General features: G+C 36.5%; 1 protein-coding gene across 4 annotated transcripts; it reads left to right on the plus strand.

Annotated features, from left to right (window-relative positions):
* Positions 1-1,266: 1,266 nt before the first annotated feature.
* On the plus strand, positions 1,267-25,831 carry ark2n (arkadia (rnf111) N-terminal like PKA signaling regulator 2n). Of its 4 annotated transcripts, none has more exons than XM_088910518.1 (5): positions 1,270-1,460; positions 3,214-4,079; positions 18,938-19,117; positions 21,231-21,357; positions 22,545-25,181. In XM_088910518.1, exons 2-5 carry the CDS (start codon positions 3,308-3,310, stop codon positions 22,732-22,734), a joined length of 1,269 nt encoding a protein of 422 aa, XP_088766644.1. In that variant the 5' UTR covers positions 1,270-1,460; positions 3,214-3,307; the 3' UTR covers positions 22,735-25,181. The 4 variants fall into 4 exon arrangements, with proteins under 4 accessions (XP_088766647.1, XP_088766644.1, XP_088766646.1 ...); XM_088910520.1 differs by having other exon boundaries at positions 19,022-19,117; XM_088910521.1 differs by lacking the exon at positions 18,938-19,117 and having other exon boundaries at positions 1,267-1,460; positions 22,545-25,831.
* The last annotated feature ends 240 nt before the right edge of the window (positions 25,832-26,071 follow it).

Here is a 26,071-nt window from a genome sequence, read left to right on the forward strand (position 1 = left end):
ATTATCACCTTACTGTAGAGAACTTAATGCTAGAACCATTTTAAGTAACTTTTGAATTTATAACTTTTGAACTTATGCATTTATTTTCCATTGTATGTTCTATGTGGCCTACAAACTAGAATTTCAGTTCAGTTACTGATATTATGAGACAATGCGTGTAGTGGTCATAACTAGAAAAGCTAATCAGATCTCATTGTTTGTTTGTTTTTTTGTTCTGTAATTTTGTTAAAAGGAAAAAGCTAATAAACTACTGAACAACATGTGATGAAGCCAACCTTGTTTAAAGTAAAAAGGGGTAAAAGGTGTTAGCCAGTTTCTTTATGAGAAAGATAAGTGACTTAGGCAATCTGTATGTTGCTTTGGTTTAAAAACGTAATCTATGGAATTGCTGCTTAGAGTCATATTATACTACCCAGCACTGTTGTAGTATAACCACTGGAGTGGCCAACAATCTAGCTGGTTTTATTGGTTACTGTTAAATTTAAGATTAGCGATTTACAAACATTTAGAACAATTTCTTTGTGACCACTTCAGCAGGCTGTTTGGTCCATTAAGTTGTCTGGGGATCATTCCTGTAGTTCTCAATGACCACAGTTGACCATTTCTGACTGACCAATTAAAATACTAAATTAATCAAATCCCCCCTGTGCTCCACATCTTTACAAATTGACGATTTAAAGGTGACCTATAAAACTTGCTAGGCTAGACTGTGGCTGTCCATGTCTCAGGTTGTCCTTTTTCCTGTACTATACGTTTATGTAATGCAGGGTTCCCTGGTCCCAGTCCTAAGGGGTAGGTTATGTGTGCAGGTTTTCAATTCAGCTGTGCCCTGAGGGACCTAAATCATCTTAGGTTCTCAAATTCTTGACTTTAGTGGGATAGTTTAGCAGCTGCTCCCAGTTCTTCAGTTGTTGCTTCTTTAAAGACATTAAAAATTATGCTGGCCCTCCAGGACCAACCAGGTTAGTGGTTAAAGTTTTGTGGCTACCCATTACATAATTCCAAATTTATTTTTCTGTACATTAATAATTAGAGTGAAATCAAATAACACTCGCAGATTCTAAAAATTAATTCAGTAAGAGCGAACTAATTTTTATATGACACAAATACATGGTTATATATAAATATGACACAATAACATGGTTAAATGGGGACGTTGCGAAATAATTTGGATTTACCCCTCCGCTACGGAAGAGGGCGCATTCGTGTGGCAAGCTGAGGCACCAAGCGCATTGAGGAGGCGTCATAGCAATCCTAACCGGAAATGACGCATTCACTCTGCACAACGGCTGGTGGTGACATTTTAAAATAAGTAGAACAAGATACGGGAGGGAGGTAGTGGCTTTAAATAAATCAGGTTCTAATCTGTTATCTTATGTATATAGGTAGCCAGTAAAATAGGCGATATAATATGATGTTAAGGAAGTCGGGCACGTAAAGAAATCACACTTTATATCCAGGTGAGTGCTTGCGCTCTTCCATTTTGTATTTTTTTTAATCGAGGGAAAGCCATCGAACAAGTGGAACAGCTCGGTGTTTAACTTCCCCCAGCCCCAATCAGGGGTGTGTGTTTAAGACTACGTACCTTTTCCTCTTTCTTGTGAACCATATCGTGGAACTTGGGTTTCTGCCGTGTGCGACGCTTTTCTGTTTCTAGATGGAAGTTGAGTTAAAAGTGCACAATGATCCGTTGCGCGGTCTGGGAGTAGCGCAGGGTGCAGGGCCGCCTGGCTTGTGTTGCTGATCTGACAGAGGCTCTAAGGGTTGCGCTGAACACTGGAAGATGATATCCTTCCTTCTGTGACACAGTTCAGCCGGGCTGGCCGGCCGGCCGACCGACCGACACGGGGTAGAAGTTCAGTTTCCGAGAAGTGCCCTCCTCTCTCAGTTCGGTCTGTGGTTGGGCCTGGGGTTCTGCGGTCTTGACGGACGAGACGTTACCGACACGTCGCGGGTGCAGTAAACGCCGTTTCTTGTCTACACTTGGCGTGAAGGCGAAGGAGCTGACGGAAGAAACCTCCGACACATGTTTGTAAAACGGCAAGTTCGGTATCGACCTGACGTTAATCGTACCCAGGGGCGCAGATAGAGGCGATTAAATACCTTCCGAGTCGAACTAGGGGAGTTTGAATTTAACACCCTGCTGGGATTTTCCCCAATTGAAAATATTGCCCCCCCGCCAAATTAACGTGTCGACAGCAGTTAAAGTAAATTGTGGGATGTGGATATCATCGGTGAGAAAGATCTCTAAGAAAACCAACAGGACCATGGTCGATCTTCAGAGATGAGCAGGCTATTATTATAAGTACAAAAGAGATTAAATCAGAGCATGTGAAAATAGCCGGGACAAAGTCAACAAAGGCCGATTTCTTAGGAATTTGTTTAACCAAATAACGATCATGATCGATTTTCAAGGGTGAGTTACTTGTAACTCATAGCCAGCTGCAGAAAATGTATTACGTTGTCCTTTATAAAGTCACGCTAGTATTCTGCGGAACTGAATTACCTTTAAAAATGTGCTGTTAATTTCTAGTTCATATTTAAATTACATTGTGATTTTTATTTCAATGCTGCCGTTTAACATTTAATGACATTCAACCTTGGTAAGCTCGAAACAGTTCATCAAATTTTTATTGTTCTGACCTTACTAGTTAGACTAGTTTCATCGGGTTAGGTCAGAAGGGGAGTGTTGCCACTGAAGTTAAATTGGTTTTGTGTGACCGTAGGTGTATACATGCACTGTTATGATGTAAACATACGGAAGAGGAGTGTTTGCGTCAGTGCACATTTAAGGCCTCGCAATGCTCCACAAAATGACTTCTTTTGCTTTTAAGCCTGGCTTAATGTATTGTTTTTACAGGTTTGCATCTTGTGCTGTAATAAGGACCCTGTACTTGAGATTGAGTTTGAATTTTAAAACTCTTTTTAACGTGTCGTCCTATTGATATCACGGCCACCTGTTCTCTGTACTGTTTATGATTACAGAATTGGTTTTGCATCCAATTTGCTGGTTTTAGACCTCAGTTTTCATTGATAATCGTTGATACCACACTTGTATTTTGTAGTTTTTGCGCGCCTGTTTTAATTCTGAGGAATTTAGTTACTAAGTCACTCTGTCTTCATGACCAGAAAAATGTGTTTGCTTTGCGTCTGGGTTTAGGTGCTGGCTGCCGATGTGAGTGGTGAATGATTGCATCTTCATGTACATTGCAGGTACACACCTGTTCAGTCCTGTTCACACAGCATTCCCCACTGCTGTATGTTCTGAGACCAGGGAAGTGGTTGGTGGGTTGGGAACTCAATTGACATGAAGATGGCAGACACGGAGAAGCCGGAAGAGCTTGTGGATCCCGAGACGCCGCCAGAGGGCCCTGTGGAGAGGGCAGCAGCCCAAGGAGGGGCAGAGGACGAGGCCCTGAAACCCGAGACATCCCCCTCGGAGAAGGAAGGCGACAGCCCCCTCCAGACAGACCCCGGCCTGCTGTCCTCCATGCCCTGCCTCCTGATGGAGCTCCGCAGGGACTCTCCCGAGTCCCAGCAGGCCTCCACCGAGAGCGAGAAGCCCATGTCCGGCCCCGCCTACGAGAGCGACTCCTCCAACCCCTGCATGCTCTCGCCTTCTTCCAGCGGCCACCTGGCTGACTCGGACACGCTCTCCTCGGGGGAAGAGAACGCGGGAGAGGGCGCGGGGGCGTCGGGCCCCGCCGAGGGAGGGGACCAGAGCGGGTTGGCGGGCGGCCAAGCGGCCGCGGGGGCCCGGAAATCGCGACGGTTGCGGTCGGAGAGCGAGATGTCCACCAGCACCATGGCGGCGAAAAAGAACCGCTGGCAGGCGGCCGCCGGGGGCGACAAGCAGAACGGCCGGCTGGCCAAGGTCAAGGGCCACCGCAGCCAGAAGCACAAGGAGCGGATGCGCCTACTGAGGCAGAAGCGGGAAGCAGCCGCCAGGAAAAAGTACAACCTGCTGCAGGACAGCAGTACGAGCGACAGCGACCTGACTTGTGACTCCAGCACCAGCTCCTCGGACGATGACGAGGAGGTGTCGGGGAGCAGCAAGACAATCACTGCTGACATCCCAGGTATTTCCCACTGTCAAAGAGTTTTGCGGCAGTTGTCTGGTTCAGGACTGCCTTTACACAAACACTTCCTTTTTTAATGGCAAAGCAGCACACTGTGCTGATTGTATGAAACCTGTCATGTCTTTGCATTAATTTGCATAGATCTTTTTCTTGGGGCCCTAAAGTTAAACAGATATTGCCCTAAGCGTGTGCTGTTTTCACATTGAGATAAGTTTCCCTCATATCTTGCTATTTATTTAAAGCAAACGTGTAGCTTATGTGTTCCCATATTGTGTAAACCCCCAAATTTTAGTAACTAGCATCAGATAAACAATATTCAGATGTGAGGAAAAATTTACAAGAAACTATTGTCTTCCTGGAATTGGTTTAATGTAGTAGTATTCTCAAGGGTATGTAATACACATGCATTAGAGGTGCAGCGAATGAGTTTCCCTCACTTCACCATTAGAGCCCTTTCCAATGTATAAAAGGGAATTTGAATGTGATTTTCTTTACATATGATGTTCTATATGTAGTATATCTAAACTCTGGGGGGGGGGGGGGGGGGGTATAAGTTGAGTGTGTTTTTGTATAGCTGTTAGCTGTCTTTGATACAGCTGCATGTATATGCCAAAAACTAATTGTTGCAAAAAACAATGGAAAAGATCTATGTATGTGTTCATGAATTCATTCAAAGATAGGTTCACGCACTTTGAGGTATTCATATCTCTTAGAATGAATTAATTAGGGGAAAGATTAATGTATTATTAACAGATTGCATATATGTCACTACAATTGCATATATTTTTTAACAAATCTTTTCTCTTGTTAATCTACTAACCAACTCTTTTTTTAATTTAAAGTACAACTATCAGACTTGCAGATGGAAATCTGAATGCATTCATTTGACCTGTGAATGTTTACTGTAGACACGACCAGCATGGGTTGATGGTTTCAGAAGCATACTAAGGTCTTGGTAGCAAATGTTGTAAGTGCCTATGAATAAGGAAAACAACATGCAAGAATAGGAGGCTAAGACTTAAGGTTAAATTTGGAATGACTTTTGAAGAGAAGATATTTTGCTATGCAAAAATAATGCCTCGCAGTTAATGTTGCACTATCATACTTTACAGTTAAATCTGTTACGATGCTCAAGTGGTCTAAAGCAGGTGTTCTTAGATATTGATAGTAGCCCTCCCTTTGCAGGAGGAGGAAAAAATTTTCCATCTCCCTTATTTATTGTTACCCCAATAAAAATAGGTTCAAATATTTACATGTTCATTTCCATAACTGTACTTTGCAAGTAGTTTAATTTCTCAGTAATTGAAAGCAGATACAGCATGAAGGCAGCCAGTGAGGTTTCATTATTAGCAATAAAAATCCAATTATAAAGCAGGAAATGCAGTACAGCCGAAGTTGGAAGAAAAAAAGTGAGTGGGAAATACTAAACAAAGTGCAAAAAGTCAGATAAATGATTTACTTTTGGTGAACTGAATATTTGATCATTGTTTGTAATGCATAGGTTTATTATGACAGTGCTTTGAATTTTCTTTTTTATTCATAGCTTTTGAATGATTGGGGAACTTTACAGTCGGGGTTAATTTTACCTCTGGAGTTTGCAGCATGTCGGAGGAGGAAGAGCTTGACAGCGATATGTTTGGAGAATCATGTCTGCCCACCATTTTTCACAGGAGTTTTGTATGCTGAGATGTAAAGTAACAATTTGCACATCTAAATTGGGCCATTAAATTAAAAAAAAGAACATTGTTGAAACAAAATTATATAGATTATATAACTGTTAATCCATGATCATTACTAGAGAATTTACTAAGAACTGAAGTACTTTCCCAATCAGTTTGTTGATCAGGATAATAGCTTTCTTTCTGTAGCACGGGCAAAATTGTGAAAGTTACTGTCAGTAGCGTGTGGTCCCTCTTGAAAGCAGTGCACACTGTGTATTGATGACATACTTATTACTAGGTTGCTGATGCTGTTTTATGGAATTCTGTCCCATTTTTTGGTGGAACCTGGTTTGTGCATTTTCACAGGTCTCCGAGCCTTAGATGGACAAAGCATTGTCCCAGCTCTTCCCACAATTGTAATGGGGAAGCAACTGTGGTGACTGGCATAAATAGCACATCCTTATCCATAATGGAAGTGGTTGTGTGAGCACGAGGATGTATGTTGTTCGTATGGAATGTGCCATGTCAGATTGAGCCCACAAGAATGACAGCAACTGAGGTCCTCGTAATTGATCAGTGTAGTGAAATTGCCATTTATCACTGCAAATGTAGCTGCTAAAGCACTACACACTCCTGCCCAGATATTCACAATTAACCCACTTATCTTCTGGTCTTTTTTTTTTACACATTAGCTTTTCACATCTGAGCCTCACTTGCTGATTTCTATAAGGCTAGTCACCACAAATGTTTTGTCTCTAACGAGTACTTCTAGAGTTGTTGGCAAGTCCACCTTCGGTGTCTTAGTCTCATTTATTCCTTTCTATGTTTTTTTTGTAATTTTTACCGGTCCTGATTGGATTTAACCATCTGTAGCCAGTCCTCCCTCACTAATTTAGTGCCAAAAGTTGAAGTAACTTGAATGTAGTCATGAATTATCAATTAAAAGGGTGTTAAATATCCAAACTCCATAAATGTATTTTTTATAACATCGTGCCTAAACCAGTTTATTTTGATGCTCAGTGAAAACATAATGGTTAAGAAACCTACGTCCATTGAATTTTGCCAGCAATGTCATTCCTGAAACACTGTACCGTATGAAAGATGAAGCACAGAAATGATCCAGATCATACAGATCATACAGAAATGATCCAGGATTGTTTCACAGCTGATTGTGGGCACTTCCTCCACATCTCATCACAGCACATGTAACTCTTGTTGAATGGTATGTTGGGGTTTAAAAAAGGTACCTGAAGTTTGTGAATGTAGATGTAATGTCATCCCAACATGGCAGAACTGAACACATATGTGTTTACCAAGGGAAAATGAAATCTAGTTTGCAGTACCTGTAATTATATCTGTAAACATGGTTTCTAGCTTGCAGGACCTATTTCACCTCTCTTATCATGGACGAGCAAGGCCGTGCAGCTCCACAGACCTGTCAGGAAAAGGAGGCAAGGCTCTGAGACGGAGTCTCTGCCGTGATTTAAGGATTTCACGCAGGAGCCAAGCTGCACAATGTGTGTGCCAGCTTATAAACATGGAAGGAAGTACTGGAAGGAGAAATGAGTTCCAGAAGTCATTTGCTGCATTATTAAAAGGAGCATTCAACACATGTATTTGAATTGATTCTCATTTGCATTTTTGTTAGTCTCTTTTTTGTAACAAAGGACAGACACCCTTTCCAAAGAGAAGCTGCCGTGTACTAAAAGCTAAATAAAATGTTTGGGTATAACCATAGCATCAATAGCAACCAAAAAGGCTCTATACAAGTTTACACATGTTAAAATATAAGCAAAAAGCTTATAATTCAAAGGTTTTTCTGCATGTCGCACATTTTTCTTAAATGCAGAGTTGTCTCCACCTTTTTTTTATTGGATTCTTGTAAGGTGCTACACTTAATATTTTTATTAATAAGCCAATAACTTAGCTCTCATTCTTCAGGCAGCACAGTCAGCACCTGTTCATAGGAACTAGGTCATAAATGTTGTCAGTCATATTTATGCCTACTTCATCAGCACTTTTTCCCTACGTTAGGAAACCGCAGGAAGCTTGGAACACTATAATATTATTAGTTACTATGGTCATGCTAAGATGCTGTAAGTTAAGTAAATTTAAAAATCTTATCTACACATGAATTTATGACCTTTTTCGACCTTTTTTAACTCGTTAAGATCTCAGCTAAATGGTCTGAATGTGAGGTGTCAAAAATAAAATTTTCAATAATAGGTGATCATTTCATGAAAATTAAAGGCTGAGGAAACCTGCATATACATTGCCTCAAGTATTATTGCAGCAAATGTGTGTTCAATAAATGTATATGTGTATTCAGTAGTTGGTGGTCTGTTGCATTTAAACTTTAAGGGCGATTACAAAGTCAGGTCTAAGGAATTTTGGTTCTAAACCTATTAAGGGTCTTAATTACGGATCAAAACCCGTTTCCAGCTATCAATATTTCAGATTTAGGAGCATGACCGTAAGAAATATCAAATGGAAGCCATAATTGCCATGAGAACTTTGAAGAAAAAATTTAAACTGCAGACTGCATTCTAGCCTAGGTATTTAGAACAAATTGCAGCAAAATCTTGCGAATATAACTTGAAGCAAGATATACATTTTGAAAAACTGCTTACAGTGAGTCATACTCTGCAGAATATAGGAGCAAAGCAGAGAAAAGACTGTGGAAGGGATCCCAGCCCATCTCAAAAGAATGCATCTGGCAGACAATTCCTGGACTCAAATTAACCTAGACAAAATGTCCTGGGATAGGTAAAAACAAGATTACTCACTGAAACACCAGGCTCCCACATGGAAAATTCTATGCATTTTTCAATGATTCTTATTAAAAATAATATTGACATGGGGAAAGATGACTGCATCTTTAAAACTCTTAACAGCTCTTACAAAAATGCCCTTCTTTTACAGTTTTATCCAGGATGCACAGATAATTCTTTGCTAAACGTGCTAGTTTCTTGTAATGGTTATCATACATCCTCTGCAGTGTAAGTGGGTCCTTATCAGTGGAATTGCAACAAAGGAATCTCTGTGTAGTGTTCAAATAGAGTAGCCATAGTTGGGTAGAATGCTTGACGGAACATCTTATTTTAATACAGGACCCGGCTCCTTCTATAGATGTTGGGTTCTAGTCCCCAATTGTCATCAAACTGAAATTCATTCACCCACTTTTTACCTTGCTCAGATTCCTATTTCTTCTTCAGTAAACCTGAGGTGTTTGTGTTGAGGGCTTATAGATGATGTGACAAGTGCTGCCTTATGTGCTGTTTCTTAAGATGCTAAACGCCACATCTTGTGGTGAATTTTAAACATACTTTGTGATTCATCATTTACCAATACACTTATTTATGAGGATGCTATCTGCCAAATTGGAATTTAAAATGTCTTAACGTTTTCCCCACTACTAGCTATGAATGTAGGTTGGCCATACAGCTCCTTATTCACCATGACAAAGCACTTTAAGAAGAGAATGGGCATGAACATTTCCTTTAACTTGAAAGATGTGATTTAATAAAATTCAGCATATGAAATTTCCCTATGGAAATCAGTGTTTCGTACTTGTACTCATCAAACATCGTATTGAACTTAACGTTGGTCATTGGATTAGTATAAAATCTGTAAAGATTTCAAACAAGTTAGTAACATTGTTTATCTGTTCTGATCGTTGGCAAGACTAACGCTTTCTGGTCTCGCTTTTCAGTGCACTTGCCCTTAGTTTCCACTTGTGCCATCTGGTTCATGTTTTACTGCTAATTCTGAAGAAGTCCATTGGGTTGTCTTTATCGGTGCCTTTGAGGATTTTGCATACTTGTGTCAGGTCTTGTCTTCTCTATTCAAAGCTGAAATGATTTCATTCTTCCTGCTTGTCACATTGGGTATTCCTTTGATCTTGGGGAGTGTCCTAGAGGAACATTGTGCCTTCTGCTTTTTCCTCCAGCTGAGTTCTTAATCACATGCTAATTTCAGTTTTATATTTGGGCCATATTGGTAACTTTCCTTTTGCTCTAAAAAGTACAAATGGGATTTGTAATTGGTGTCAACCTTGTACCCATTTCTGAGTTTCAGAACTACAGTTATTCAAGTATGTTGTGAGAAAAATGTGACCTCTGCAGAAGGAATAATGCTCATTGTGGATGTATCTCATTCCCACTGTTTGTTCATCATCAGTTGACTGTGAGCTGCGTGGTGGAATGGCAGTTAACACAGCTGCCTCGCAACTTTTGCATCCTGGGTTTGTTTCTTGTCTGGAACTCCTTCTGGGTGGAGTTTGCATGTTCCCCCCCACCCCCCCACAGTATTTGTGTGGGTTTCTCTATGTGCTCCTGTTTCTTCCCACCTCCTGTGTGCGCCGCAGAGGGTTTGCCTCTCTTCTGAGAGGCTCTGAGCCTGGCAGTGATCATCAGAGATTAGTATCTTTCTGAAAATAGATGGGTATTTTCTTTTTCTTACACTCCATTGTGTTGAGGTGTAAGGAATCTGATATTGAGTATAAGCAGAGGCCTTTTTGTTTTGAAAGGAATAATCTTTGTGACATATTTTGACTAATATCTTGAAGTTTGGATTCCTATATGCCTGTTGTATACTAATAGACTATAGTTTTACAATATAAAGTAGTACACATAGCGGATTTGGTTACTGTAAAGAAACACTAGGAATTATAGGAATACTACCGGCAGGGCCCCAGCACTGTGGTAGTAATGCTAACCACTGCTTCAGTCTACTACCCATTCTAAGAACATGAAGGTTCCAAATTTAAGGAGACCTTCTGTCCATCGGTCAGCAGATGCTGTCTGTCATGGAATATCAGTATTCCATTCACTAAACTTTAGTCACACTGATTAAAAGATCAGCCGTCTTCCATTTCGAGTCTTGACCTAATGAAAATGAGCAAGGGTGATGTTAAGATTTGGATTGAAGACTGCATATTCTGATCTTGTTCTTTTTTTTTCTATGAGCTTTTTTTAAATAGCTTGATAAGAAAATGTTGATCTGTTACAGGATATGAAATTTAAAACATACAAAAGCAGGAGAATATTATTATTATTATTATTATTATTATTATTATTATTATTATTATCATCAGTGTCCTAGTTTAATCATATATGAATGATCTTTTTTTACATTCTGGAATTCTGTATTTTGTATTAGAAGGGTCACGCCATTCACAGACACTTCTCGTTTGTTTTTAACAAGGCTATACAGTCAGCTTTCACAATACATGCCAGCTTTACAAATAGCTTATTCAAAAAACATTTTTGGGGGTTCTCTTTCATGCAAGTCTTTTTTTTTGTGTGGCTTTGTCAGTTGAACTGGTAGTCTAGCTTGGAACATGTGGGTATCAACTTAAGTACGTAGTTATGTGCATAATTCCAGGTAATATTTCCAGATTAAGTGTTAAATTCCTGAATGTGGAAAAGAATACAATGCAACAATGTCTTAACACATAAAGAAAATGAAATGTATTGTGTGCTTTATAGCCATTCCTCTTGTATTGTCATACAACTTCACATTTAACCTTACATCTTTACCTAAGAGATCAAATTTGTTTGCTGCATTTCATAACACTGTGCAGATATTCACAGTTTAAGACTGCTCTTTTTGTAGTAGGATTTCTCTTAGTGTAAAAATTTGTTTGAAATGAAGTATAGTTTAAGACTACCTTGAGGTTGTACAGAAGTGTTAACAAATTGTTCCATTTCCTTACTTGAGAATTTTGTTCTTTGGTTGCCAAGGCAAATGGGTTTTTTTTTCACTTAATAATTTTCAGTATTACTACATAATTCCTGATGGGAGAAAGTAGTTGCTTTGTCCCATTTACCTTAATTAGTCAAATAAGTGTACTGAACAATGTATTTACACAGCATTTCCATTTTCTACGTTTGACTTCCTTATTGCACATGAAGTAAAACGTTGTGAAACACTGTAGATGAAGTGTCGGACTCAGTTCTTGGAGAGTCCAGTGTCTTCTGGTTTTTGTTCCAACCCAAGTTGTGAAATAAGGAATCTATTTTCTTAAACGTATATAGAATCTTTAAAGGTCTATTGCAATTTAGGACTTTTAATCAAACATTCACTTAATTAAAAGTATAGTTACCTGTAAAACTCTTGGGAACCAGGTTTGATAAATTATAATTATGCAGTTAATAAAATATTTAGACCCACTATGTAACTGAGAGCTCGGGTATAACAAAAACCAGAATATACTTGGCTCTCCAGGTATTGCATTTGACAGCCTTGCCATAGATGATAAATTAGTTTAATTAGATAAGAGGGTTGGACATTTTGCAAGATCACTGCATGATTTTGTGTTTTGTTCATCAGCATGTAACACCAAGACAAGATGCCCACAAAAGCATATGAACTGCTTTTTAAAAAACTATTTGAATGATTCTTATCGAATGGCCTCAATGTCTTTAAAGCTGGCTTCAGTCGTGCTGAGGGGTCGTCAGGAGTGACCAGTCAAATTCAGGGACTGCTGGACAGTGGGACGTCATGGGACCGGAACTGCATTGGCAACGTCCTGGAAGAAGCAATGAACCGCTTTGCCGTAATGCAGCGGCAGACAGAGGAGAGGTTTCGCATGTGGATGGAAAAACTCACTCGACTAGACACAGATGAAGAGGCTAAGCAGCAGGATGAACCTGGCGAGCCCAAAATGCAAATGATCGGGCAAAGAGTGCCTCCAACCACTCAGTCCAGTGTTTTTATGCAAATGCCTGACAGCCATTTGCACATGCAAGAGTCCTATAGCCCATACATAATGAGTCATCAAAATGTCAACACCGAACCTATCCAGATCCCCTTTAACAACAACCCTCCTGAGAGTATTTCCGAAAATGGAAACCCTGCTGCTGAAGACTTGGTTCACTCAAGCCTTTAAAGACATTTTTTCTAAATCTTTTCATTTAGACTATTAATCGAGCTCTCTCCAGCTTATGTTAAATTGCCATTCAAATTTTACACAAGAAGTGGGTCCTAATAATTTGTGATTTTGTGCTTTAAAGGCAGGAAATTATTTCAACCAGAAATAGTTCAAAAATGTATTGGGAATAGATCAAATACTTTCTGCTGCATTTGGTTAAGAGGTTAGAAAGCACTCGTAATGTGATGTAGTGACTCAGGTTTTCAGAAATATGCGGTTCTGTAGAATTCATACCGACTACTAAATCACTGTGAAACCTCTCATTTTTTACAATTAAGTTGATTACACTGGTAACTCTAGATATAATTAACAAAACTTGGTCTTTGATCTTATGTTGAACATCTAATATGATGCACAGCGTATAATGTTGTAACATTTAGTTTTTCCTGTGAATAATGATGAGGGACATCTGTTATCAACATTTTTACTGTATGTAAGGATGCATTCAGTGCATATTGAATGCAACATGGTTGGTTGTCACTAATCATCCCAATAAGCAGCAGCAGTAATTGCTGTCTCACTTATTAGAAAATGTATTGATGTCAAATTCTAAATAATGCTGTCTAGGACAATACTTTTCAAAGTAGGCCAACAAGGCTGTGGAAATTAAAAAAAGGTGAAAAAATCATAATAATAGTGAATGCCACCAATAGTAAGTTTCCTCACCCAAAGCCAGTATTGACTGGCAAAACATTGCCCTCTTAGGGAGGAGGTAGTAATTACACCTATAATTTACATTCAGTGACTAAATTGTTTGCTTTAATATATTAAAAGACCAAATTTCTGAACACCCCCTCTTAGACTACATTCAAATGATGAATAAAGCAGTCCAATGCAAAACTATCAGATATCAAACTGTATTACCACAGTGTCACAAACTTAATTTCAAAGCATTTGTCAACTACTGAAGATGAAGGTAGCATTCAGGTGGTTTTTATTAGAAGACAATTTTCATTACACTTTATTAACAAGAGGTAGCTAAATTGCAGTAAACCTTGCACCAAGAATGTGCCCAAAGCTGTAATGGTCTTCCAACTGGTTTCATAAATAGTTATTGCAAGTTTAGATGTTCTATTAAAACATCTTCTGTACTGCATTTTACCTACAAATTCTTATCTGTAGTCAGTTACTTTCTTGACATGTAATGCACTCTTTCCAAGTTTAAACCATCTGATATGTTTGGCAGTGCACTCCTTTTAAAATGTGAGGTACATTGAATTATAAACTTAGAACACCTTACCTTCTTGATAAATCATATCTGAAATAAACAAAAGAACCACCATCAGTCTTTTAGCATATTTAGCCTTGAACTCAAATTCCATTTTATTTACAAAGAAATGTACTTTAAGTCAATTTCACATAAATATTCAAGGCTGAATTTTTAAGTTGGTCAATCAGTTTTATTATTTCGAAGTTAACAGAACCATGTACTTGATAAAGCATGCATTTGGTTGTTACACAAATGCTGTGTATATGTATTGGATTGTTTTCCATTAAAATATAGAACATAGGGTAGTTGGACATAGTTATGACTTTTCCTTTAAATTAGAAATAGATTTTTTTCTTTTAAATTCTGTTCCATAATATTAATTTCTGTAAACTTTTACAGACATTTTCTGTACCTATGAAAACTTTTGTGGGCTGTGATAATGTAGTATAATAGAATGTAAATGTTATAACCTACCCTATTTTTTTAATATAGATTGCAGCTTTTGGAATCATTCATTACTATGTATATCTTTGATTAGGCATACTTATTGTTTGTAAGGTAGATGCTGATTTTTTTAAATTTCAGTTTTAAGTGCTTTGCACTTAAAGTACAGTAGTGAACGTTGTAAAATTCAAGGGCCTATTGCAATGAATCTGTAGTATGTAAAAAGGAAAATTCAGAGCTGTTTAGAATGCATTACCACTATTTTGGACTTACATTATTGTCGTGCAGTTAGCAGCCTGGTAATGTACTGGGCTACAGTACAGTAGAAGAGTGTAAATTTGAGGTTTTAATTGTGAGCTGACTGGCAACTACAACTAAACATTAAGGCCATGTACTCTTTGGAAGACTTAATTGACCTTAAAAATAACTGAATTGCTAAAAAGGTGACCATTAACCAGAATGGAGCCTAATTAAGTTTTCTCCATTAACAGTATTACTTTTCATCAGTTTAAGATCAGATTTTCTAGTAAGCATGCTATTTATAAGAATTATTCTGGTGGTCAACTGTAAATATTATGCTAAGGTAGATTATAAAATATCAGTTTTGCTTTAACCAATATGAAATAAATAGTTTTCATAGTTCTCAATGAACATTTTTGTATGTGTGGAGTTACCAAAGATCACCTGCCAAATGCAAAAAAGTAAAAGAAAAATACTGTTTAGTTTTTTAGCTCCAATTTGTAAGGGGCAGGCCTTTAAAATGCTCTTTTTTGGGGGGAAATTAACTTAAATATCTGACATGTTTGCTGTGCCAATTATGCAGTTTTCTGAAACCATAGCAATACATGCACATCTGTATCTTAAGGCATGCAGGCTGAGTAAGGCATGGCTATTGCAAACAGTTTTCACAAAGTATATAATACGAAAGATTACTAAAACAGGGTATTAAAGCCTGCTACATCCGAAGCATGCCCTGAATACCTATAGAAAGTTAAAACTACTTGTATCTGTAACTTTAGCAAAATTGTATCGAATGTGTTCTTTTGTAAACTTTTAAAGCTGCTGCTGATGTAATGAATTTTCTGTTACCAGCCTTTGCACAAATCCATGATGGCAAAATCAGCAGGACTTCCTGAAATGATGCTTCTTTTTCTTCCAGAGATTTTTTGCCATACTGTGCAATGGATAGGAATAATCCATGATATCAATTTCCGTGCTTTATTAGAGATGCTTGTGTTGCAGAGTTGCAAACTGTTCTCACGTGTAACTGGGTGAAAATGAGTACCTTTTTATATCATTTGGAAACGAGCATTTCTGATTGCAAATTATCGATATTTTGCTATGTAGTACTTGTTTATGTAGAACGTTGTACTATAGAAGCCATTTATGAAATTAAGCTATGCCTTTTGTTTGCTTGGTTTGGTAATCTCTTCCGTTGATACTGTGCCATTTAATTTCACAAGGTGTTAAAACAGTGACTGACTTTTGACTGACTTGAAGTTTAGACGTATTTTTAAAATAACACGGTTGCCATTTTTGTCCAGCAGTATTGGGAAGTTTTTATTTTGTTAGCTCCTGCTGTTTGATTTTTTTTTTTCTATTTGTGAAATATTTTTCCTTCATTCATGTATATTAGCTGTAAAATTTAGTGTGACTAACTTGAGATTTTCAGAATTTGTTTTGAGTGTTTGTCACCTTGTAAAAAAAGTCATTCTCAAAACCAATAAAGACAAATCTTAACACATTGAGTGCTGACATAATATTTTTGTAATTTCAGAAATTGTGAAATCCAAATTAACTTAAAGAAAAATTTATATACAGACTTTCTTTAACCTGGGAATAGAACCCTCAGCTTGTAGAATTAATTAAGATAAGAGTTTGTTTTCGTGTTCTTACAGAATTTATCTTCATCTTAATGTTAATTTTCTTAAATAATTCTGGGAAATCTCACTTCCACATTGATATTATTGTAACTGGGATAGATACGTTCTAGTGATAAAATCTCAAGTTTTTTGAGGTTCAGATCTGTGAAGATGCAAACTGCGGTGCCTTAGAAGCTCAAAGCACATCAGAGAGGGATCACTGACAGAACTCCCTTAGCTTTTTAAGAAATGTTAAGAAACGTGCAAGAATTTTTGTCTACAGTTAATATTAAAGCTTCTAATATCTGTTTCAGTGGAGTCCTTCAGTTCTTGCTACTTGCTCTCTGCTGAGGACATTTTTTTGTTCCACCTGTTTTATGCATTGTGACGTAATGTTAAAAGTAGCAACATCTTTTCTTTGTTGTACATTTCAGATTGAAAGCCTCCTGTATTAAAGATGGGGGAAAGGTGTATACATCCATAAAGTATAATGATGTAGCTGTTCCAGTTACTTTTGCTTTGGGGAAATATTTCACTGTTAAGATATTTTTGTATTGGCAAGTTTAAAGTTGTAAACCAAAGGTGTTTGAAAGTGCAGAAGATACAAGAGTGGAACTACAGAGAGCAAGGTTTTGCTTGCTTTTTGCTACTGATGAAGAATTGAAGTAATACCCAAGCACAAGTTTAATAATGGGTAGGTGACCAGTGTATTAATCTGCATGCTTTGTATTGAGAAATTATATATGCATGAATATCATACCATTTACTTAGTAAAATTCTTACTAAATTTTATATATATCCATTTCCTTTAGTACTAACCAGATTAACCTTCAAGCATCTAAATTCATAAAATATTCCCTTTTCATTCTCACTCTGAGCTAGAATTAGTCTCGGTATGAGGATCAGTCAGTATTATACTCTGCTCTCAAGTGGTATTGTATCTTCTGCACTGAAATGAAAAACTTTCTGTTGAGCATGGGTTGTACCTGCTTTGGCTAACGTTAAAATTCATTTTATGTATGTTTTAAAAACCTTTTCATATCCTTAGTTTTTTAAATATGTAGCTGCTGCTTTTATTTAAAAAAAACATTTGTGCAGATTTTTAAGCATGAAGTGGAAAGAGGTAAAAGCAACTGCTGCCTGAATGTTTGATTTAAAGCCTGAGAATATTAAGTCATGCAGTGCTTGTTTACCTATTTTGCTTGCCTTCACCTTTGTGATTCTTACACACCCAGTATATGACAGCATTTTATGAATGCCTTTTTCCAGATTTTTTTCCAGTCTGAGAGTATAGTAGTAGGATTAAATTTAAGACCTAGCCAACACTTTTTGGCTACTGCAGTGGCTTAATTGTTAATAGCAATTTTTTGGATGCTATTATGATTGAACAGATTTTGCTTGTGATTGTTTGCATACATCTTAGATACATTGCCTTGCTAAAGTATTCAGTTGACTGGGAGATGTGATTAGTAAGCTGGGTCTGTAATGCTGGGCATTTAGACCAGAAAGTTCTGATTTGGTTTCATCTGACCACAACATCTTTTGCCCCATTTTTGCAGGATCACTCAGGTGCTTCCTTGCAAACCCTATGCAAGATATTAGATGGGTTTTCCACTGGGTTGTGTAGCGAGCTCTGTGGAATGACTGGGATAATGTTGTCCAAAGCACATGTTCTCCAATCTCAGCCACTAAAATATGTACAGTAGCTCATTCAAAGCTGTCAGTAGCCTCACAGTGGCATTGCTAATAGGTTTCCACCTTGCCTGGCTGCTCAGGTTGGAGAGACATCCTGATCTAGGTAGTGTCTGAATGATACAGTGCTTCTTTCTCTTTTCTTCATGACTGTGCTCATAGAGATTTTCAAAGATAATTTTTTTGTATCCTTCTCCTAATATGTGCTTTTCAGTAACACCATTTGAGGTGCTTTTGAAAGTCTGTTTGAAATTTACTACCTGACTATGGAACCTCCATAAGACAAGATAAGACGTTTTTATTCTGAAATCCTTTTTATTCTGTTGCACACAGAAAGAGGCCACCAGATCAGTTGGCTTGTTAAGGCACCTGTATTAATTTAGGTTTTAAACAGAAAAGTTTCAGTACTTATGCAATCAAGACTTTTCTATTTTTCTTTCATATTATTAATTGACCTCTCTTTTTGTTTTTTTTTGCATTGAATGTGTGACAAACTGTGGGTTGTCTATATAACACTAATTGCTACTTCAGAATGTCATGACTACAAGCTTTAAAGCAACAAAACACTCAATGGCAATGAATACTTTTCTAAGGCACTGTACAGTTTTAAGAACAATAATGTGTCTTATATTTAATACCTATAAATCCTTTATGAAATAGAATTGGTTTAACGTGTTTTAAGACTGAATGATACCCTAAACTTTGATGTACAATATTAATATAATGGGAGTTAATTGATCATCTTACTACTGAAAGTCGGTTCTGGGTGTTTTTCAGAATCCGAGTCAAGTCTGAAGTAGATGATTACAGTGATCTGCTTGGCTAAAGTAAAATGTATTATTTTAATTACGTGTATTGCAAGAAAATGGGTATCATACAAAGTGATAAAACATGGAGTAATACTGGGATCTTTTGTCATAATGGTGCTGTACTTTATTACACCTTTAATTTTGTTTTTTAGATTTCAAATTTTGAAGTACATTCATTAAAATCAACATAAGGTAATCACAGGTTCAGGTTAAGTAACATTAGTATTTTTTGTTGTGTTCTTACAGATGGGCCTCCTGTAATAGCACACTATGACATTTCTGACACTAATTCTGATCCCGAAGTATTAAGTGTGGACAATCTTCTTGCAGCTGCTGTAGCTCAGGAACTAAAAACTTTCAGACCCCAGGATATGGGAGCAAATTCTTGGGGAAAAAAAGGGCATCTTGGGTCAAGTTCCATAACAGGTTAGTTGTGAAAACTGTATATTAAGTAACACTGTGCTACTACTGAATGTTATGGCTTAAACTATCTTTTCTGGTTCATTAAAAAGGAAATATGTTTTCAGTTGGCAAGAATGGGCAATTTCAGTTCATACAGGTCACAGTCTCTGAAGACTTAGGTTCTGTCTGCAATAGTAGCAGAATCCCCCCAGTGTACTATTCTACCATATAACCTCTCTGTAAAGTAAGACAGGTACTTTGCTATATTTTTTGTACTTGGAAGTGTTTATTTAAAATGTTTTTATAATAAGAAGTGAAGTATTTATCTTTGTTCCTTTAAAATTACTTTAAAGTGGTTCATTTGAGGCTTCAGGCTCTGATTGCCTTCCCACACACTGAGTGTGAATCTCTCTGACATCAAGCCTGCTGGAAGACATCCAGCAGGAGGAGTGCATTACTCCTACACAACCCAGTCTTGCTAGCTTGACAAGCAACTTTTAGTCAAACCTTTTCAGTGCAACACAGAACTACTGCTCCTCAAATTCTTGCTTTGCCAATTATGAAACTAACCATTTCAGTTCAGATTATGGTCTCAACAGTACTAACATTTTATAAAAACAAAAATAAAATGTATTTGGCTTTAGGGTAATTTATATGGTTCATTTTATCTTAAAATACATGTCAGTGTCCCACATTTATATAAAAACAAACATGTTCTGGTAAAATTCACAGCATTTAGAGTCTAATTCATAGTGTGCAAAGGCAATAGCAGGATTTTGAGCAAAATGGTTTCTGTCACTTCATGTGTAAGATTCCACACAAATTAATGTTTCACTGGGACAAAAGGACAGAGGTGTGTTGTGACTAGTTGTCATGCATTCAGAATGTTGAGATTTTCTTTACAATATTCTGGTTTATCTGGTGTTGTTGGTTGTAAGAATTAACATTTTATATTTAATTTATATTTTTTTACAGAAAATGCTGATCTTATGTAAAGTGTTATTCAGCTTTATATAAGTTATGCAACTGTTTGGTCTCTTTAGGAATTATTGTTTTTCCTGCTAAAATATTGCTGGTGCTACTGGACTGTTAACTTCAAATCAGGGGACTCCAGTCCTGGTCCTGGAAGGCTGTTGTGTCTGCAGGTTTCCCAGTTATCTTTAAAACATCAGCACCTCAAGAGCTGGGAGATGTTTGTAATTTGGCCTAAATAAGCCAATAATGAGCTAATTCAGGTTAAGAGGTCAGATGGAGTGAAAACCTATAGACACATTGGCTGTATATGGTTACTTTTTCATAAAATGTTTTGATTGATCTAAATGTATGAATTGGCCCTATGATGGTCTAAGCTAACTGTTATATTTACTGCTTTTACATTTCAGTAGTCAATTAGAGGTTTAGATGCTTCTGTTTGTAGCTGACAAAAACAATAATATACTAATAACTTAGAGTTTTATTTGAAATGCTGATTTATGGTAGTTTGTATTCTTAAGACTATTTTTTAAAACAAAACACATTGGCAACCTTGGAACAATTTTATTCTCAGTATAGTTACAAACTACTAAGTTGTTTTTTTAAAGCTTGCTTATACAGTTTGTATACTTATCAAAATAAAATAAATGACTGTCATTGTAATATTTTTGGAGAAAATAGAAAGTTTGATTGGTGTGGGATATATTTTGTTACCATGTACCTTGAAAAAAAGTTAATGACTAAGATAATTAGATCTTGACCATTTTCATTGCAATCTTTTTCAATTACATCTTAAGAATGTGGGATCATCAGAGCACAAACATCAATGAACATGTAAAAAATGAAGCCATTTTGAAAAATATATTAAATGTATTAAAGTAGAAGATTTTAGAATTAACCTTCCTCTTATATCTTGTCAAAATGTATTTTTTATTGCTCTGTACTGTATTTGAAATATGTCTGGTGGTTCTGCAAGAAGAAATGGTTCACCTACAAATTAAGCTTCTCAGTCCAAATAGACTTATACTTATTGAGTAAAAATCAATTTTTACCTTGCGTTTATAAAGTTTCTTCACTGCCGAGATCTCTTTGAAAATACTTTTTTACTGTTTGACTTTAATTGATATGTGTTATTTGAAGATTTGTCTTTTCCCCTCTGTTGCAGGTCACATAGAAGCTGAACTTGCAACTGGCGATCAACAGACCTGTGGTCCACTTCAGATCAAAGAAGAAATCAATATTGCTTCTTCAGACAGTGAAGTAGAAATTGTGGGTGTGCAAGAAAATTCAAGGTACTTGTCGTATATTTTTTCAGAGAGAGATTCATTCACCGCCAGTCAGAACAAAAACAATAGGAAGAAAATGCATTTTGTGGGAGGCTTATAGAAATATGGTGAAATTAGTGCTAACCTAAGTTAACTTTCCAGAAAGTAAAACTGTCAGCATTCCAAATGGTCAGGTATTTATTTTAGTTATGTGAATGAAAATGAATTATTTATTGGAATTTTGTCTGTTTCTTATGTTGGGTTACAGGCTTGCCTGTACAAGTGGCAAAGCTCTAATAACATAAGCAATTTGCATGTCCCATGAAGAAAAGAGACTACCGATACTCATGTGCATGTAGTGTGGTTTGTCTGTGGAACATTTGTGTTAAGTGAATTTCTTTTCACATTTTAATTCTATTTTTATTTAAATGCTTTACATTAATATTAGACACCCCCTAAATCGGAAGAGGTTTAAGTTGAAACTATTATCAGGGTCTTCAGTTTTCAGTCATTTGTGGTAATTTGATGCAGCCTTCTGTAAATATTTATGTAATCCCACAGTTTGCACTAAAAACCTTGCACAGTTTTTTAAGAACATTTCAAATGTAGGGATATCTGTTCACATTATTACACAAAGCCAGGGTGAAGACTTGATTATTAATTTTGAATGTCTCTTTAAATTCTAATATGCACACATTGTATAGATACATTTATAAAATTGTTAAAAACAAGAGTCCTCAATCTAGTTAATAAGTTTTAGACTTAACACTGAAGACACTTTCAAAATACTATTTTATTACAACTAGATAAATATTTATTAGCATGAACAATGTATTTTTGTTTTAGATTTTTATAAGAATTCTTACAATGGACATTTATACCAACATACAGTACATTTTATACCAACACATACAGAACTTTTTTACACAGGAAGCTGCAGTTATGCCTCAGACTGTTTTATTACTGTATAATCATAATGCCCAAAAAATCTCAAGCAGATTTACAGTATTTCTAAAGCTATTGAGTAATATTTTACAATAAACCTCTAGTGTTCTACCAAATCACTAAAATAATGTCTCTGACTTGTGACTCAGGACTAATGTTTCACAAGTGTATTATTGGTAATAGTTTGTGGTCAACAAAAATAATTTGAGATTAAAATAATGTCAAGTGTTGTTTTTTATTTTTTTTTTTAAATCTTTTGGTTGTTTTAGATGCATCCATCCCAGGGGAGGTGTGATTCAGAGCATTTCATCATGGAAGCACGGGCCAGTTACACAGTACAACAGCACTAGGCAATCTCACCTCTGGACAGCTGTTTCACCCCAACCCAACTGGGCGTCCCCACCAGAAGTGGTTGACCTTACTCTGGATGAGGATGCTAGACGCAAATACTTACTGTGAGAACCAATGCACTGATCAGTCTTCTGAGGTGCACAAGAGAAATCTTAGCTTCACCTTCAGAAGTTCTTCCCTGGTGTTATGGATTACTTGTGGACACTTCCTTTTTTGAGTGCAGTTTATTTTTAACCTAAATATAGCAATATTAATTTTTTTACCTCACTGACTTAGAGGTATGTTTTTAAGTAGGCACTGTTTGTTAAGCTAGCTAAAAAGAGAGAAATATTAAAAAAGCTGCATTTTAAAGACAGCAGGGCTTCTAATGAGCTCAGTAACCTGTTTAGAGGACATCTTTCCCTCAACCTGTGAGATTTAATTCTGTCTCACATCCAAGTTGACAATCGTGTTGGAGTATTTTAGAAGTTCTTACACTAATAGCTTGTGGCTGATTCTCAGGCAGAATATTTCTTCCATAAAGTGCAAATTGCAGTCAGTTCTTGAAAGGCAAACATTGGAATTCATAGTAGCCTTTAACATGTCTTGTTTTAATTTATTATAGGTTGATCGGCAGCTGTCAGTCTTTACATTGTCATGCAGAAATGATCTAAGAATGAGCAGCACATAGTATATTTGTTCTATATTACAACACCAGATTTGATAAAGCTTGCCTTTAGCTGAAATACATTTCATTGTTTGTTATAGATTAACTTGCTCAACATGTCACTGAATAGGTTTCCTTTTCCTGGTGGTTTCTTTGGTAAAACATAAAACTGATGTCTCTGAATCATTGAATGTATGAACATCCTAACATGCTTGTTGAACTTTGAACTTACTGTAAGTATAGCTGATTGGAAACAAGTTGTCTTTAAAATGTCAGCTTTAACAATAAGAGGGAGATCTTTCTTATACTTCCCTGAAAGACCTCTTAACAAGAGAAAAGATGCTGTAAATTCCATCAACCCTATCCATCTAAAGTTTACTTAGTGTCATGGCCTGACTGCCTCAGATTGTGCACTATTTATTGTTTCAGAATCATGTGTATTCTGTTGTTAAAGTTTGACTTTTTTTCCTTTAGAAAACATTTAATAATGAATGAGCTTTTATTGCGTGTAATATCAACAAAGATGAATCAGGAAAATATTAATGTGGGGCTTCAACATAAGTAGAGTGCATTGTTCTTGTGGCATTTGGCGTCTACATCATTCAGTACTCTGCTTAAGAGTTTTCTCTATTTTTACACCCATTTATACAGAACATTTTAAAGGAAAATAAGTTCTTCTATCCTAATTGTAGTGTAACAAGTTTATTTTTGAATCAAGTATACTGATTTGACTTCAATACTATTGTATACTGTCTTTTGTTCAGATAACATTATTCTTTTGTCATGCCTAAAATATATGGATTAAAAACTTTGAACCGTATAGACAGACGAGTGTTTAAATATCCACATTTTTGGTTGCATAAAGGGAATTCATTAGCCCTCTGTAGTAAAAGTTAAACGTTTACCAAAGTAATATTTCCAACTCCTACCAGCTATGCTTTAAAATTCAGAGATTTTTTTTTTTCTATAAGTGTGTCCTTGAATACCAAATATTAATTTATGAAAAGTAAAATTAAGTTAAAGTTTTGAGATTAGGACTGCTCTATTTAAAAATATGCTGGTCTTTTGACCTAGCTGTTTTCATACTCTGCCTTGGACTGAGATGTGTTCTTAGCAAGGGTTACACTATCTTGAATGTGAAAACCACCGTTTTCCAATAAGGTTTTAAATACAGGGAACAGCATCATTAACATTTTGTTCTTCATAATCTAACAGTGATGTAAACTCAAAAGTTGAGGTAACATCTACAGTTTTTTTTATTGGGTCAAGTTTAACCACTGGAAGCAGCTAGCAGTTACTGTTATGTTAATAGCTACGTAGACATTTTATCATGCATGGAAAGACTACAATACCCGTCTGATCTGAATACAATACCTGCAATTTGGAACCACTTCCGGATGCACCAGACTTGTTCAAGGATGGTCAGGGAAGTGCCACTTAGCAAATGCTTGTCACTGTCTTTGATCTTGCTGAAATTACTGTAAAAATGTTAATCCTGATCTAAATGTGAAAGGACCCCCCAGCACTGAGGTTTATTGATGGAAGGAGAACGAGAGACTAAGCTGGGTAATAACTTTCCCTATTGTTTGTATGGTATGCTCTTCAGATATGATAGTATGAATAAGTTGTAAGAAATTATAGGGAAAACAGATGTTCTAGATGCAGCATGGTGCACATACAGTGTATACAGTTACAATTTACTTTCTTACCTACAATTAATACATTGGTTTTCCTAATGCTCATTTCATGAAATCCTTGCTTATTTTTACTTTCAGTATTTAATTAACTAAAACTGAGTGTTTTTTTCTTGCCTGTGCAAGTCCCTGACTTCCTTGAAATTTTAAGTCTGTAGTATAAAAGTAAACTATTTTAAGAAAAAAATAAATAGAGTGTATTATTTAAAGACGAAGTATGTGTGGTCTGTTTTAATGACTTTAAAAGCATTCTTTCTTAGTTTGCGTATTACACTTCATGTTTCAGTTCTAGGCTTTACTTTGTTTTCTTGTAGTATTTTAGAAACAAACGCCACAAATTTTATGCATTTTGTGATGAACGTCCAATAGCACTCTTCTCTCTAAAATATTTGAACTGGTCCACGTCTTAAGATCTGCAGAGGTTTAAAGGCAAACTACAGTCTACCTAGTTTACTTATTCCTATATTCCTCGAGTTTTCCATACAAACACTACAGAATTAAGGTGTACTCATTGCAGAGTCATAACACCCCTACCCTGTATCAATGATTAGCAGATGTTTCCAAATTTTTCTCATCAAAGGTGCCCTGGAAAGTCAAATCAGATCGATTTTAATGAGGTTCAACATCTAATTATTGGGAGTGTTCCTGTTCCCAGTAAGTACTGTAAGCACTTAAAATCCTATGTTGGATATTAGAAGCATATGGAATGTATGTTTGAAAAATGTTTGTTTACAGATTAACAATGTGTTTCTCTTGGAGTGAGATGCAGTATTAAAATGAGAGAAACTATCATGAGTGGGAATATGTTCACTGTCATGTTTAAGTGTTTAGATTGCAGACAAGTAAAATCAGTTTGAAGTCAAAACACAATTGTCTCAATTTTTTCTAACTTAAAGGGTGTACCTCAGCCCATAGGTCTGTCACAAGTGTAATCATAAGAGCCATCATTTCATCAGCTTTTCCAAGACTCCACAGGAAAGGCAAAAATGCCTTGCTTCAACAAGTGCAGTCACTGCATTTTGATCCCCACTAAAATTAGTCAAATTAAAATCTCCTTCCTGTGACTTTGGTGTCACAGTGGACAGTTCACAAATATTCCTCAAGT

Source organism: Atractosteus spatula, chromosome 3, assembly GCF_055471065.1.
Source record: "Atractosteus spatula isolate fAtrSpa1 chromosome 3, fAtrSpa1.hap1, whole genome shotgun sequence".
In the NCBI taxonomy this organism is placed as follows: domain Eukaryota; kingdom Metazoa; phylum Chordata; class Actinopteri; order Semionotiformes; family Lepisosteidae; genus Atractosteus; species Atractosteus spatula.